The sequence below is a fragment of the Sebastes umbrosus genome, chromosome 19 (genome assembly GCF_015220745.1).
Source record: "Sebastes umbrosus isolate fSebUmb1 chromosome 19, fSebUmb1.pri, whole genome shotgun sequence".
NCBI classification, from domain to species: Eukaryota; Metazoa; Chordata; class Actinopteri; order Perciformes; family Sebastidae; genus Sebastes; species Sebastes umbrosus.
In genome coordinates this window covers 19,213,031-19,229,284 of record NC_051287.1, presented here as the reverse complement: position 1 = coordinate 19,229,284, position 16,254 = coordinate 19,213,031, and the positions used below count along the sequence as shown (strand labels likewise).

Below are 16,254 nucleotides of genomic sequence, written 5' to 3'. Positions count from 1 at the left end.
GGGGGAGGGTGAGAGGAAAGGGTGGACACACTTAGGAACAGTTGTGACAGAAACTTACTCAAACTCTGCTGGTGTATGTTTGATATCTCAAGACATATATGGCTGCTGCCAGAGAAGAAAACAATGTAAATTATAGTTATTTATATAATTGGCCGTTTATTTGCTACTAGAAATATATAGACTGGAATGCAATAATTAACCTACATACTGGGGCATATAAATAGACCTTGTTTTATACACAATGTGTCCATATATATGTTGGGTTTTATTCAGGATATATCTACACCAGAACAAAAAAATAATGATACAAGAAAATGCATTTCCCCAAATTCCATTGTATAAAAATATAATTTAAATAATTCCATTGGTGTAGGCCTAATCATATTTATTGTATTTTAATGCCTCTTATACTCATTATTAAAAACTTTAATTTGTATATTAAAAATTCGTTATTACATTGGTGTAATGTGTAAAATTAAGGAAAACTAAATATTTTTAAAGATAAAAAAAAATGAAAGAAACACATACTGTAGTACAATTTACGGATTAAAAACAAGACAAAGTTAGGGTTATATTAATCCATATGGGTCAGAATTTGATTGGGACATAATTAATTTAGGCTATAACTCAAACAAACAAAATAATTGTGATAAAAAAATTGAGTAAGAAATATTTTTTCTAAATGATGTAAAGAGTAGAGGAGGTGATGCAGATGAAAGAGAAACTCACCGGCTCTTTTAACGGAAGGGAAGCCTGATGATTACAGGATGTAATGTGGCTCGAGCCCACACACCGGTTCAGCCTACGTCCACGTGTCAATCAGGCTTCTGCGCGAGGATCCAGCAATTATCTGTAAATCTATAGCAGCAGAAATGATCCCATCAAAATAAACCAGGCCGGGAAAAAAAAAATATTAAGAAACTTCTTCATCATTCCTGAGGAGAAACGAATTTGAAATATTTACAACCAATTGGGAAATATATTTTAACGAATAGGCCTTTTATTGAAAACAGATAAATTACACACATTGCAAAGAAAACATTAATTGATTCTAATGGCCATCAGAAATAATCTGCAATCGGGTGATTTTGCAACAAAGACATTTAAAGAAAAAAAAAAAGGGCTGACTGATGTCAAGAGGTAGGATTTGATTTGCTCTGTTCGCACCAAATTGTGCTTTTTCTCATCTTGTACAATTAGTCTGCCCATCTCCATCCATTCCGCAACGTCATCCAGCCTTAATATGGGACTTAAATATTCTTGGTAAACTCTTAAAAAACATTGCTTCTGCAAAAAGGACCTTTGGTTGGCAAATTCATTCTCCACGCAAACAAATTCAGATTACAATTTCACCAACATATGATGTCTTTTTTGTGCCTTAAAGACGTTTTTTATAGCCTCACACTGCACGTCACACCTGCAGGAAAACACAACTCAGACCACATCAAAAGTATAGTGAACACAGAAATCAATAAACATTACATTTGAAAATGTTTCCACATTAAACCCCAAAGGGCCAGCAAATATTTAAATGATTTACAGAAACTTTTGGTAGACTGCAGACGAATTAATCGAAACAGGGAGACGAAAAGAATACTGGGACAAAAAAACATAATGTATGCTATAATAAACAGGATTATCAGTTATTATAGAAAACATTGGGACATCTGTCTTGTGCTAATCTCCCTGATTTAAAAAAATTCTGTGATAATTCAGGACTGCATTTTTTCTTAAACCATGGTGGATTAATGGGTTTAATTGGGAGTCCTCTAAAGTCTCCCATTAATGAGAGGCAGATGCTTTAGATTTCTTACAAAACAATACCATTATATCAGCGTGATTTAGAGTGTTGAAATGTTGTCGACTGACAAATCATAAAACTGAATCCTGCATTTTAAGTAATACGTTTAATGTAGAATATCTACCAAAGGGCATTGAACAACACGCTGCAGATGTGATATTTAATAGCCTTTAATTGGTAAAATAAAGAGACTGTGGTTAGGGAAATACCAAAACTCAACACAAAAAAGAGTCAGTAAAAAGAGTTTGAGTGCAGTCGTATAAAAAAATTGGATCCAGGGGGAAAAAAAACTATTAGGAAAAGAGCAACGTCACACAAAAATACTGCAATGTACAGTAATTGTCGCTGAGTGGCTTTATCATTTGAACTCCATTAATACAAACCTGTTTCTTTGCATTTCTTCCTCTTCACTGAAGTCTTGAATAAAGACAAATATTTCACCTTTTAAATAATACCATCTGAAATTAAAAAACACGTGAAAAACAATAAGAGAATCGCCATTTAGATTTTTTAATAATAATAACATTTCTCTTTCCCTCGTGTGTGACTCACAGCTGTATGATTCACCTGCATTAAATCTCTGCAAAAGTGAGATTGATAAGGGATCCAACCTGCACAGCAGTCAGGTAGGGGACATATGTTAAGACCAAGTAAGAACTCATAAACCAAAATAAAAACCACTTTTGTCCAAGATTGCTGTGATTACTCCCAAAGAGTCCGGCTTCTCAAAGTATTCAAAACCTTTTTCTCCCCATATAGGGTGTGTATAGTCTTTATAGTATCTAGCGTAGAGTCTGTTTGTGTGTCGGTGGAGGGTGAGGTGTGTAGGGGAGGCTCCAGAATGAGTGGGGAAGGGGATGGGTCATCTCCTAAACTTGCGGAAGGGCCTGCTCTGGTTATTGTGGTGTGATTTAGAGTAGGGCTCCCAGCGTTTCCTCTCTGGCGGTTTGTTGTAAACGTAGGCTGACGGGCCCGAGTAGTCATCATCTGGATTCTCGTCCATCATCTGGAGCTTGGCCTCGATGGCGCGGATCTTAGCACTCGTACTGGAGGAGAGAGAGAGAGAGAGAGAGAGGGAAGATGTTAGCGTCGCGAGGCTGAGGGGGAAATACCAGTGCTGGTGCTGAACTGAGTGATGGACAGATCTCGGCTCTTGGCTGGAGGGGGGGAAAAGAAGAGGAGGTATTAGCACTCTTAGTAGTGGGAGGGACAGATGCGGTGGGGAGGAAAAAAAAGGGAGCACAAGCAAGAGATTACCAGTTTGTGCTGCATGTAAAAGTAGAGGAAAATTTGTATTTAAATGGTGAAACAGAGTTTGAAGGAGCAAAGTGAGAAAAATGACAGTGCAGGTGAGAAGATGAGTGACTGTAAGAGGTATCTAAGAAGCAGGAGAGAGAATGTCTAGAGGGGGTATCGTGGGGAAAAAGGGGGGAAAAGAGTGTTTATATTTCCTCTCTTGTGCTGTGTGGAGAGAGTTTACACCAGAACTGAAGACTTTCCTGATAGCTGATAACTTGCTACACATACTGGATTGTCTCGGTAAGAGTTGATACTGCGAAACACAAGGGGCCTTTAACCGACTTAAGTGCTCCATTTGACTGGCGTACTTACAGTGTCTGTGTATATGTGTGAATGTAGGCTGCAAGTGAAGCCACAATAATGGAACATGTTAGAAGTTGCTCTAACAGGCCTTCGACTTTTTGAAAGTGTTAGTCCAGTTGTACTCGGATGAACTTGAACTGCTGTTTTGTGGTGAAAACAACAACCCCACACGCTCTCCTATAATCATTACAGGACCAGATTTGTTAGGGGTAAACAATCAGAAACTTCGTCCACACTGAGCAGGCTGAATCTGAAAATGTCATTTTTTGTGTGACGACATAAATCCACGCATTTTCACGTTATCTTTTTGAAGACCTTCATCCGCGCTGAAACACCAAAACAAAAAGGAAAATGGGTAAATCTCTTCTTCTTCCTCCTTTTTCGGATTGCATTCAATAACATTGAATATCAAGGAGTGGGACTGACACAGACTAGTTAGTTAAACCTCTGTTGTCGCCTCCTGCTCACCTATATAATGTTTCAGTATAGCATGACTGAAAGTAGTTCATTAGAGAGGACCTGTTATGCACATTTTAAGGTGCATACTTGTATTTTGGGTTTCTACTAGATCATGTTTACATGCTTTAATGCTCAAAAAAAGCTTTATTTTTCTCCTACCGGCTGTGCTGCAGCACCTCTTTTCACCCTCTGTCTGAAATGCTCTGTTTGAGCTCCCGCCCACACCTTTCAGACTCCGCTCCAGCTCAGCTCTAACTAGCTTTGTTTGAGGGCGTGCCAAACTAGCCGCTAGGCTGGTATTTTGCAAATGTGTTACTTGGTGACATCACCATGTTACAGAAGAAAAGGCAGGACTTAAAGCAAGGCGTTTCAGGCAATTCAAGAGCAGTGTTTCTGTGGGGGTGAGTAACTCCCTTTGACATCGACTTTGTAACTTTGCAGACCTTTTACATGCACAAAAAACTATATATAACACACTAAAGGAAAGTAAAAAGCACAAAAGCATAATAGGTCTCCTTTAACATATATTCTGCTTCTGTTGTCAGACAACGGAAAAACATCAATAGTGACAGTGGTAAAAGCTGCCGTTAACCGAAGCGAACAGTGATTGGCAATAAGTTGGCTTCTTCACATTACTGCCTCCACTTTGTCTGAGCAGGCTTACATCATTGTTTTCCACAGTTTTCCTTGTCCACACTAAAAATGGGAGATCAGTGTTTTCAGATTTATCCACTCAGGGGCGCCGCTTTCAAGGAGCTTAGTTTTTGATGGCTTAGTGTGGGCAGTAGGACAAAACAGCGGGTCCGATTTTGATTTAGCAGGATTAGTGTGGACATCCTCTGAGATGGCCGATGGTGCTGCTTTGTGTGTTTGGTACCAACCTGAGGTGGTTGGCGGTTAAGGCTCCGTCGTCTGACGCCCCGCTGCACGACGGCTCCAGGCTCGGAGGCATCGTCTTGTCGTTACGGAAACCTTCAAACCTCTGTAGATGATACATGTGGCCAAAACAAAACGACCCACACAAACAGTGATGGAAACATGGTGAATGGACGGACAGATGGAGAGAGACAAAAAGGGGGTAAAATAACAGCTAGAAGCAAGAGAAGGCACAGAGACACATGGATAGTCGCAGCTAAACTCACTAAAAAATGTGCTTAGTGCAGTGTGTGTTTATCTAGACATGGGCTACAATCGCACCTGCATTTAGACACATTTAAGTGCCCAGTTGGAACAGGACCACATAACAAGTAGAGCAAGAGAAGACAGAAAAACATCCTGTGTGTGAACCAGACATTTACAAACCGTCAGACCTCCAAATAAACACTGACAGCCGCTCTCTGGAGAGCCAACTCCAGCTTCCTCCCACAAGGATCAACATTATTAAACTGAAGTATTGATTTTGTTTGTGTCTGCTCAAACAGACAGTAACCAAGCAGGACTGCTTGTTCAGCTCATGATCACACCCTAAGGCACGAGGGAGGATAAAGGGGGAGCAGCTGAAGAGCAAAAAAAAAAAAAAAAATCTGTGCACTCATTCCTTTCAAAAACCACCTTCCAAACATCTCCACCAGCCAACACAGAACTCTTGAAACCTGCGAAGAAAGAAAGGGGGACAAAAAAACGAAACAACAGTCACATGATGGGCGTGAGGAAACCCCTGGCGCTTGGTGCAGCAGCAGCCATTCGCAGGAATGTGAAGCTTAGAAATCAGTTGATGTAAGTGGCACAGAATCAAGTTAAGTTATATAAACGCACAATAACACACACATGTTCTTACACACTGTACTGTCTCAAGAAATAAATAACGTGTATAGCCAAGAATAGGTCTAAAACAATGACCATTCCACCAGCCAGGACCCTTCCCTTCCACCTATTCCTAAAGGCATGTAGCTGGAATGCATATAGATCTACAGTACATAGAGCCAATCAGGCCGTAGTGACTCTGCACACAAGCCAAAGCTTTAGCTAAGGGAAAGTTAAGTTAAAATGTTTCTTGTTGCTCCAATAATTGCACTTTTGATTTTTATAGCATTCACTATAATAGGCACACATCTGCTTAAGCATTAGAGCTTCATCAAGGATTAAAATAACTGTTCAACTGTTTTTATAGTTCATTATTTAGTAGGGGTGGGAATCACCAGAGGCCCCACGATACAATATTATCACAATACGATCTCGTTGCGATTTTAAACATTTGCGATAAGATATATATTGCGATTTATTACCTTTTTTCAACTGCAAATTATGCAGTTTGTCAACATCTGTTTTATCTAATAAGATACAGTTTTCACTCTGTTCATCTCAGAGTTTTCATTCCCATATCTTGAGGTCAGAGGTCAAGGGCCCCCTTTAAAAACGGCTATGCCAGTTTTTTATTTATCGTAACTTTGGAGCGTTTTTTATTGTTCTTCCTGACAAGTTAACATGACACGGTTGGTAACAATCGATTCCTTTTTAATAGGTTTTCTAGTTTCATATGATACCAGTATCTTCACTCTAGCTTTAAGACTGAGCCCGCTACAACCTCTGAAATTGTTTATATAATAAAAGATCAACACTTGACGTCCGTGTATCGTTACAATATTATTGCCACGCAAAATATCGCGATACTATAGTGTATCGATTTTTCCCCCATCCCTATTATGGATACAGTCACAGGAAGGTTTAGAGGATTAGGGTTAGTGACAGTGAGAGTTTCACGTACCAAGAATATAACATGCATAACACACACCTTGGCTCAACTGTGCTAAATACAGAATAATACAGTAATGAATTAGGACAAAATTCTTTAACCGTTGAAAAACGTAGATTTGGGAAGCCATGGATGTTTGTGAAGAGTTTAGGGGAAACACTTCAATAAACGTTCTTCAACGTGTATTTCCTCTCTTTCAAAGCTACGTAACAAAGTCAAGATGTAATCTTGGAAATGAGACAACGACTTCCAACGCAGGCTGTCTCTGACTCACTTATCCCGGCACGCCGCTTCTGGGTTGGAAAGACAGGCTCGCTGAAGAATACATCACATTTAACTGGACCTGAGCTGGCACCATTGGTGGAAATCTGCTACTTGCGTAGTAAGGATTACGCTGTAAGATCCTGTTTTTACATCCCGAAGCAGAACGATCAAAGACTGGAGGATAATTTCGGGTTGATATGAGCTTGTTAAAGCATGTCGTGGGATGAAATTATGCATCTTGCAATTCAACTTGGTCAGCTGGGACACTGACCAGAAAGGTTGGTCCCCCGCGAGCAGCTTGACAGAAACACATTCCTGCGGTGCAGCTTTGCTCATACCTGGCTGATGTGTTTGCAACATCATATTAACCATGCCTTGAATCCAAGCACGCTTTAAAATTAAGGCTGAACCCAAAACTCTAACACCCAACTGTAACACTGACTTTCACACCCTAACCGGCTGAGCTAGTCGGGTACTAAAAAACGAAATATCCAATCCAAAATGAAATATATACCAGTCGCTCAGCGGCTATAAAACACGGCTCCCGTGCAGAGCTGTTAATCGGCTGCTATGTGCTTAAAGTTTCATGCATGAAGGCCAAACACTACTTCCAGTATGTCCCGTACTTGTAGGGACAGAACGAAACCAATTTCTTCAAATAGAGATGCTGTAGCTCGGTGATGCAGCAAAACGTCTTCTGGCCGATGACTTGCCAATAAAAGTGTATCAAATCCAGATGATGGTGAACGCCAGACCCCGACTATGTTAGTACGTCACTGAATTTGAGAAAACATTCATAGTCGAAATGAACTGGAAAGTGTAAGAGAAGGGCATGCAGAAGGTGTTGACAGACACTGTGAGTAAAGAAGTTAAAATTTGGAGTAACAGAAAGACAGACTGGTATTCATTTTGAGATATAAACCGCTAAAATTTTAGGTTCATAAAGGTATGACTAACCAAAGCTATTTTTGGTTGGAACGGTGGATTTATCCTACTACGTGTTGTCTTAGAGGCGGCAGCGTTGACCTTGACCTCCCTCTCCCTCTGTGTGTGTGTGTGTGTGTGTGTGTGTGTGTAGGGCGTGATTCGTCTCTATACAGGATATCCCTTCACCCATTGCCAGTAGGCGGGCTATTGTTAAGAGACAGGCATAGGTTGTGTTGGGATCCCACTGCTCGCCGTAATCTAACTACTGCAGTAATAACATGGAAATATAAATCAACTAGGGCTTTCAATCGATTAAAATATCTATGATCTCGATTAATCGCACGCAAAATAACCACACATTTTGTATCTGTTTAAAACGAACCTTAAAGGGAGATTTTTCAAGTATTTAATACTCTTATCGACATGGGAGTGGACAAATATGCCTGCTTTATGCAAATGTATGTATATATTTATTATTGAAAGTCAACTAACAACCCAAAACAATGACAAATATTGTCCATAAACCCTCACAGGTACTGCGTTTAGCATAGAAAAATATGCTCAAATCATAACATGGCAAACTGCAGCCCAACAGGCAACAACAGCTGTCAGTGTGTGAGTGTGCTGACTTGACTGACTTGCCCCAAAACTGCATGTGATTATCATAAAGTGGGCATGTCTGTAAAGGGGAGACTTGTGGGTACCCAGAGAACCCATTTTCATTCACATATCTTGAGGTCAGAGGTCAAGGGACCTTTTTGAAAATGGCCATGGCAGTTTTTCCTCGCAAAAATTGTGCGTAAATTTGAAGCGTTATTTAGCCTCCTTCTTGACAAGCTAGTATGAATGTATGTCTATTTAGTCTTGTCAAACTGCAGCCACAATCACAGTGTGATACATAAATAATAATAATAATAAACTCATTGAGATATACATCCTGCATAAGATTTTCAGTTTTATAAAAAGGGAACCAGGTTTGACACTTACCCTCACCTGTGCGTGCGCCCAGCGCACGACCAGCTTCTTGGACAAAGCTAGTTTCCCATTTAAACACTGGATCGCCCTCTCTGCTTCCTGCAGACAGTCACACATACACACACAGAGAGGGGAAAAGAGGAAGAGGAGAAAGGAAGAGGAATAGATTTTTTTACAATTATGATTAAAAATCAGCCTTGATGATTGCACCAGTCTTTAAATAATTAGTCATCACAATAGAGAGACGGCAGAAACAATAATAGATGATGATGTACCACTCTGCCTGCAGATAGACCATAACTGACACATGTGTGTGTTTGAGAGGCAGTGTGAGAAAATGTAGTTTTGTCTAATCAAATGAGTGTGTGGCTTTGATGCTAAATTATATTAATTAAGTACTTTTTCCGTGTGTGTGTCTGTGTGCGCAAGTGTCTACGTGTGTGTGAGTGTGTAAGATAAACACACACTTCCTCTGTATAATCCTTTTGGGAGGGCTTCATATTCCACCGATAGACACTAGCTGTTAAACGAGATGCTTATCACGATCCCCAGGCTCACTCCAAAACAAATACTGCCTGCTGCCGAAACCTGTGAAGCTGAGCGGGCTCCTTTTAAGTCCTTTTTTATAAAAAAAATAAATACGGCCCACTTCAGTGAGACACATAATCAGGTCCTGACTGCTTGAAGACGTCTAATGAAGCTTTCTTAGGCTATTTGAGTATGGGGAGCAATAATGAAGGAAATTCCTTGGATCAAATATATTTGACTGTAATAGTTTTTCTTTTTCTTTTACTGCACAAGTTTGATAAAAAATATGCAATTTGACATAATCTGGTCAAAGTCACACTCCTCCTTTTGCTTTGAGTTTTTGTAGACACACCAATATACTGGCATACTATCACCATTGACTGATATTAAGGCTGACCCGAATGCTTCGAAGCTTCGACCGTTGCCATGGTTTTCGACCTCGAAATCAGTATTCGAATGCTTTGTTTCTTTTAATTTGAATGTAATAATAATATATAAATCCCAAAATAGCCCATGAAATAAGGAATAATCCCACAACATTATTCATTATTCAATATTCATTATTATTAGTTATTCTCAGACGGATATCGCTGTTTGTTGTGTGTAGAGGTGCATGTGTGTACAGTAGTGTGGCAGCAGCACTGTCCCGGGCACTGAAACGGGGGAGATGGAGAGAGACAGAGAGACAGACAGACAGACAGACAGACAGACAGACAGACAGACAGACAGACAGACAGACAGACAGACAGACAAACAGAAGAGCATGTCGAAGCACATGCCGTGCCGCGAAGCAAAACTTCGAATACCTTTGAATATTTCTCACCGAAGCTTTGAAGCCCAAAAAATGGTATTCGGGACAGCCCTAACTGATATGTTGTGTAAAAATGTAATATCTGCACTGATGCAATATCAATTTTACTGCCAATGATTGACTGTGGAAGTAGAATTACATCAATTAAAATCAGATTTTCTCTTCAAACAACAAATTATTGACATATGTACCATGTCGTTTTTATGACAAACACTTAACATGACTAGAAAACTTAGTATTTCACACATCTGAGTTTCAGTTTACAAAAATGACATACAATATAAATTAAAATCAATTATAAAATTGTCTAAAATATGAATCTTGCACGTACCTCTCTGGTGTTGAAGTTGACAAAGCAGTAGCCCCGCGGCTGTCCCTCCAAAGGCCCAGACTTGTGAAACAGGAAGTCAAACTGTTTCACATTGCCAAACCTCTCCAACAACTTCACAAGATGATACCTGCCGACAGAGGAGTCACGTGAATGAAAAGGTGCGAAAAAAAAGGTAAGAAAGACAGATTATAGGAAAGAGGAAAACGGTATTTATTAGTATCTATTCTGTAAAGAGAGAAAACAAGCTTTTATTTAGTAAAATGTCCCACATGAGACCTCCTCTTATCTTACATTTCCACAATGGTCAACAAAATGTACTACACAGTAAACTGTAGTTTAATTCTATAAACCAGCCACATAGATCTGCTCCATACTGTGTTATTTGCCCCCCTGCAGTCTGTGAATCTGTCAAGGCTAATGAGAATGACAGCTTTCTCTCCCTGTCACCTTTTTAGCAGCAGGCCAGCTGGTGTGACGGCGCAGTGACAGTAAATCTCTCATTGAGACAATGCTGAGGATACAGTAGCGGGACAATGAGGGAATAAAAAAGAGGAAGCCTCAAATCTCCCCTGAGCACCGAGCGCCGCACAAACAACATCCACTCACTGTGCGGAGCTGCCTGGGACCGCTGGACCTGGGAGCGAACATAGATATGTTGTCATTGAAGAGCTATGCAGCGAGGTTTGCGTGTGTAACTGACTGCTGGCAGCCATGGGAAAAAATATTTCTTCAGACGGTGTCGAAAAGAGCAACGAGTTCAGGGCCACCTGTAGACTATATTCACTGCTGTATTACTGTGAATACCCGGGGGCTGATTGAATGTTTCCAATGCATGCTGAGCAGCAGGTGCTTTCCCATTTCATGACTTGTGAAAACTTGTATCATATGATTTATATGAGCAATATTCTTATTTTTGCATGTGCGGAATAAGTGATTGTCTGAGGCATGTTCTTCCAATAACCGTAGGGGCTGCAACTAATGATTATTTTTGAATAATTTATTATTTACTGGGCTGATAACCTGTCAGAAAATAGTGAAAAATGCCCATCGTTATTTCCCAAGAGCAAAGTTGACATATTCAAATTGATTGTTTTTGTCTGATATTCAAATATTCACATAAGATATTCAATTTAGCGTCGTAGGAAGCCAGCAAATATTCACATTTTAGAAGCTGGAACCAATAAATGTTTGGCAGTTTTGCTTAAAAAAAAAAAAAAACTGAAAAGATTAATCAGTCATCAAAATTGTTGCCGGTTTATTTTCTGCGTATTGATTGATTGATTAATCAAACTAATCGAGTAATTGCTTCAGGTCTAATATTATGCAAGTCTGGTGTCTCCCTACTGGGCAAACACAAACTGTTCTACCAGAAACAGTTCATTAGCAGCACACAGTGTCTTCCTGATTGATTAGTCATTGGAACCACCTGTGAAGTACCTCATCATGTTCTGGAGGTAATGAGAGTTAAAAACAACTGCAGGAAAAAAAAAGTTACAATATCCTGGTTGTTCTTTTGCAGAGTTTGGTAAGCAACTTTCTCATTTATCATTTTATGAATGTTCCCAAATTAATTCATAATTAGTTTGACACATGTGGTAACAGGCATTTTTCACTGCAGACATTTTGATTTGTCAAAGCAGAAAAAGCACAGGTGTTACTAATAACATTAACGAGGGCCAATGGTGGAGTGTAACTAGTGGTGCCTTCAAATGCAGTCGCGTTTACTGCGTTCACCAGAAGAGTCCATATGAACACCCCCCCCCCCCCCCCCGCCCCCCCCCCCCCCCCCCCGCCCCCACCCTTTGTGGTATTCACAACCTCGTAAGTGGAAAATGTCTGAAAGCTCCGAGTTCACGACTTGTGACGTGTTTGTTGACGTTGTCAGAAATGGCGGAGGCCATGGAAGTTAGTTTTTCTGTACATGATAAGTGAATATATTGTAATTCTTTGTAATTGTCTGAGGAAAATGTTGATATTCCCAACGGCCTTATCTTTTTCCTGTCATTGTAACTTTGCAATTCCTGCATTATGTTACCCACTTGCTAGCTTGCTAAATTGTTAACCTCTGTGGCTTCTAGACGCTAACCAACGTTAATATTGCCGTTGGTTAGCAGTGGTGTGCTCATGACTCTTAACCACTTGAACGCCACGCATATCGTGGACACAACTTCCCATGTTGTAAACACGAGTTTCACGAAGGCACCATAGGTAGCTACATTTACTCTATAAGTACTGTGCTTGTACTTAAGTACAAAGTTCAGGTACTTGAGTGTTTCCATCGTATGCAACATTATACTTTTAATCCACTACATCTCTCACAGGCAAATATTGTACTTTTTTATTACATGTGTCTGACAACTATAGTTAGTTTTCACATTACAATTTTTCACAATCTCCAAATTTGGTGATTTTAAATGTGAAAAGTGTTCCTATAGGTCCTTTTCACAGCAGCCATTTGACATGTCATTGCAGGGTGAACACAGGTGTAATTAATAACATTAATTATTGCCCTGTTCCATTTAGGTGGGTCGGGTCCCAAGTACTGTGCATGCTGGCTCACTGGAATGGCTGTGATGCTAAATACTGGACCATAATTAATGTTATCAATTACACGCTGTGTCTACCCTGCTATGACATGTCAAAATAGCTGCTGTGTAAAGGGCCTATTTGGATTGAGTAAATTCTCCTTCTCTTAAGCTAAAGAAAATATAAAAAAGACAACAACTTTGGAGTTGTTTTTCAGAATTACGCAGTTCTCACAAGACAGCGACGCTACAAACATATGATGATCTTGGGATGCATTGCTGTGAATTAAACTTCCAAACAGTATAGGGCTGACCTGAAAAAGTACTTTTGAATATTTCTCACCGAAGCTTTGAAGCCCAAAAATTGCTATTCGGGACAGCCCTACATTAGTAAATAAAGTAGTTAAAATTAGCACACCCTTAAACATCTCTGTTCTATTCAAGTGTCCCAGTAAGCCATGGCAGTGTGACAGTGAGCCAGCATGTACAATACCAAAAGGGAAGACATTTTTCAGCATTTAAACCTGTGCCTTTCCTCCTGTGACTCCAGCATGTCTTCTATAAAAAAAATGCCTGACAAACCACAAAAAGCAACAGCAAAAAAACAAAACCGAAAATGCACAAAAGAAAACAAAAGAAATGAACAAACTCCTTCCTGTGTTTTGTTACCTTGTGTGACCGTCCAGGCCTCGCAGTGACCCCAGGTATTTTGTATAATTGTTCAAGAGGAACTAATGCTTCAGCCTTTTATTGTTTAGCTGATTGTTATTTTTAATCCTGGAGTGGTTTGTGTGTGTGTGAGTGTCACCACAAATATGACGTTAATATGCCAAGACGCACTTGTGTGTATGAATGGGACTCGATGTGGGATACGGAGGGTGAATAGTGCGTCTCAGCTAATGTCTTCTATGACTCCCTGGAGGGCTTTAGGCCAAAGAGAATTTCTGCTTTTCCCAGACAACACCCTGCAAGCCTCCCATGTGAAGGTGGCTCCTCAAGCAGTACTACGCTCATTTACAATGAAAAGTCAATATTAAATAAAGGTTTTTCATATTATTTATAACACTTTTCTGCACTTTTATACTCAAATAGTTTGCCTTTAAACTTAATGCACCTCTGAACCTCTGAAACATTGATCAGGAAATGAGAAAAGTCAAATACAAAAAGTCTAAATATTACCTTCTAATATTGCTCTATATTCATATAAATGTATACACCTTGTTTGTGCATATGTGTAAATGTGAGAGAAACACTCTAAGAACATTTTTGGATGCTCGCAAGCTGAACCACAATGGACCGCTCCTCGTGGGGGCTGTAAAAACCACCGGAGGAAGAGGAGGAGAGGGGGGGAGGAAAAGGGAGGGAGGGAAAAAGGTGGGGAGACTGGGAGAGTAAAGTTCAGAGAGGGGATGTTGACGGTGAGGTGAAAGGTGGAGGAAGAGGAGGAGGAGGAGAAGCCAAAAGAAGAGAGGAGGTGAGGAGCCAGGTAGGAGAGACACAAGAGCTAGGAAGCAAAGAAGAGGAAGGAAGCGAAACAGGAGGGACGTGCAGTCCAGAAAAAGATAAGACAAAAGGTTCGATGCAGAAAAGTGCAGGTCAGAGGGGGGAAAGGTAAGAGAGGAGGAGGGAGGGGGGGAGTTTGGGCTTTCTGGCAAGGCAGCGATCTGCAGTTTCTTCATATAAAGAAACTGCAGATAAAAATAGGCCTGCAGCATGAGTAAGATGATAAGTTCTTTAATAAGTCATCATGGCAACTTCCAGGTACGCCACTTGAAATGTAACAAGAGGACCAGAGAGAGAACAAAGAGGGAGACGGTGATGGATCACCGTTAATGAGAAATTCCCTCTCTGGGCAGCCAAAAGCACAAAAACATGAATATGTGCTGAAAGCTTTAGTTACACCTGCTGTGTGTCTCTGCTCTGTGCACAGGGCAAGGAGATCTGACTGGATAATATTATGTATGGATGCTCATCTAAGCTCTGAGGAGATCGTTTCAATGTAGATGAGTTAAAATAGTGCGACTATTTACTGGTCCCTTTCGTCTTTACTGAGCATTTAAAGTGACAGTAGATAATAAGAGGATTATAGTTTTTCTCGTAACAGAGTTGCTACCTCCACAGAAACAGGAGAAAAAGAGAGTTTACAACACAGAGATGAAAGAAGAAGAAAAGTGCAGTTTGTTTTTCAAAAATCACAAGCTTGGGTTACATTTTTGTCCAGGTTTCTAAGCTATGAGCCAAACAGGAATCTTTTATCCTTCTTAGAAAACCTGAGATCAGTCATAACCACAACTACACACGCTAAAATTTGTCTTTCTGACACAGGATGAAAGTGCAGACTTCTTACCTCATCACATCCTAATCAATGTAATATTTCACCCTGACCAACCAGAGCAGACCTGCATGTCTCCAAAATACTTTGATCAGCAAATGAAGCCAAATACGAGAATATTATCACTCTAAAACCTTGCAGTTAAATAAAAAAACCCTGCCATTTAATACTGCTATATGTTCAAATCAACCATTTCTGCTTCAAAATAGAAAGAAAATAGCTTCAAAGAAATAAAATATCACATTATAAATTCTAGTCTAGATTAAATGACTTGGTGTCTTTAATTACCAAAAAAACACACTTGCAGAATAAACAAAGCCATATTAACTATTCATGGCCTCATATATTCATAATCAACACCTTGCATTTCACGTCTGCGTTCCTCCTCTGCACTGAGTTTTGGTTTGTCTTACCGGGGGGACAAACAGAGGGAGTACTGCGTATGCTACCCAGGAGCTAATTAATCTTCCCAATCAGCACCAGGGGCCACGGGCATTTCTCTTGTTTTCCCTCCATACTGTGAGGTAGTGGGCTATTTAAGGAGAGGTAGAGCAGAGCAGGGAAAGGGGAAGGAAACGCCTGTCTAGACGCCCACCAGAGCTGCGGCCCATACATTCTCCAGCAGCCCCCACAGGCGAGCAAACACACCCCCTCACCCCCGAAAAAACTACCTTTGCTCCATCACTATATATGTAAGGGGTGCTGCTCTCCACACTCACATTTGGAGTTTTTTTGCATATTCAACTGCACACACACAAATGCAACAATAGAAGGTTTGCATGTACATGTGATGTTGTATAAATGAGACACTAATCATGTACACAGACACCTCAGTGTGTTGAAGCCTGCACCACTACCAGCTGCCACCTAAACATCAACTGTGTACTTAAACATGCTCACACACACACACACACATACACACACACACAGTCATCTCCAGGTTGACACAGAGAGAGTAAACAGGGCAGGTGAGTGAAGAATGATGGCTGCTCCTTAGCAGAGCAGGT

At 40.3% G+C, this 16,254-nt stretch overlaps 2 protein-coding genes across 3 annotated transcripts in view; one reads left to right on the top strand and one right to left on the bottom strand.

The window, feature by feature from the left end:
* Positions 1–978: 978 nt before the first annotated feature.
* rbm18 (RNA binding motif protein 18) overlaps positions 979–16,254 on the bottom strand; it is a 19,723-nt gene continuing 4,447 nt past the window's right edge. Inside the window, exons 3-6 of one of the 2 annotated variants that reach the window (XM_037752000.1) lie at positions 10,391–10,517; positions 8,733–8,819; positions 4,744–4,844; positions 979–2,847 (exon numbers count right to left, since the gene is read on the bottom strand). In XM_037752000.1, the coding sequence (XP_037607928.1) occupies positions 2,664–2,847; positions 4,744–4,844; positions 8,733–8,819; positions 10,391–10,517 (499 nt within the window). In that variant the 3' untranslated portion in view covers positions 979–2,663. The remainder of the gene's footprint in view (positions 2,848–4,743; positions 4,845–8,732; positions 8,820–10,390; positions 10,518–16,254) is intronic. The other variant, XM_037752001.1, reaches the window with a different exon arrangement.
* The window catches only part of mrrf (mitochondrial ribosome recycling factor), a 51,318-nt gene continuing 46,874 nt past the window's right edge, over positions 11,811–16,254 (top strand). Inside the window, exon 1 of the mRNA XM_037751999.1 lies at positions 11,811–11,915. The gene's annotated coding sequence lies outside the window, so the exon portion shown is untranslated. The remainder of the gene's footprint in view (positions 11,916–16,254) is intronic.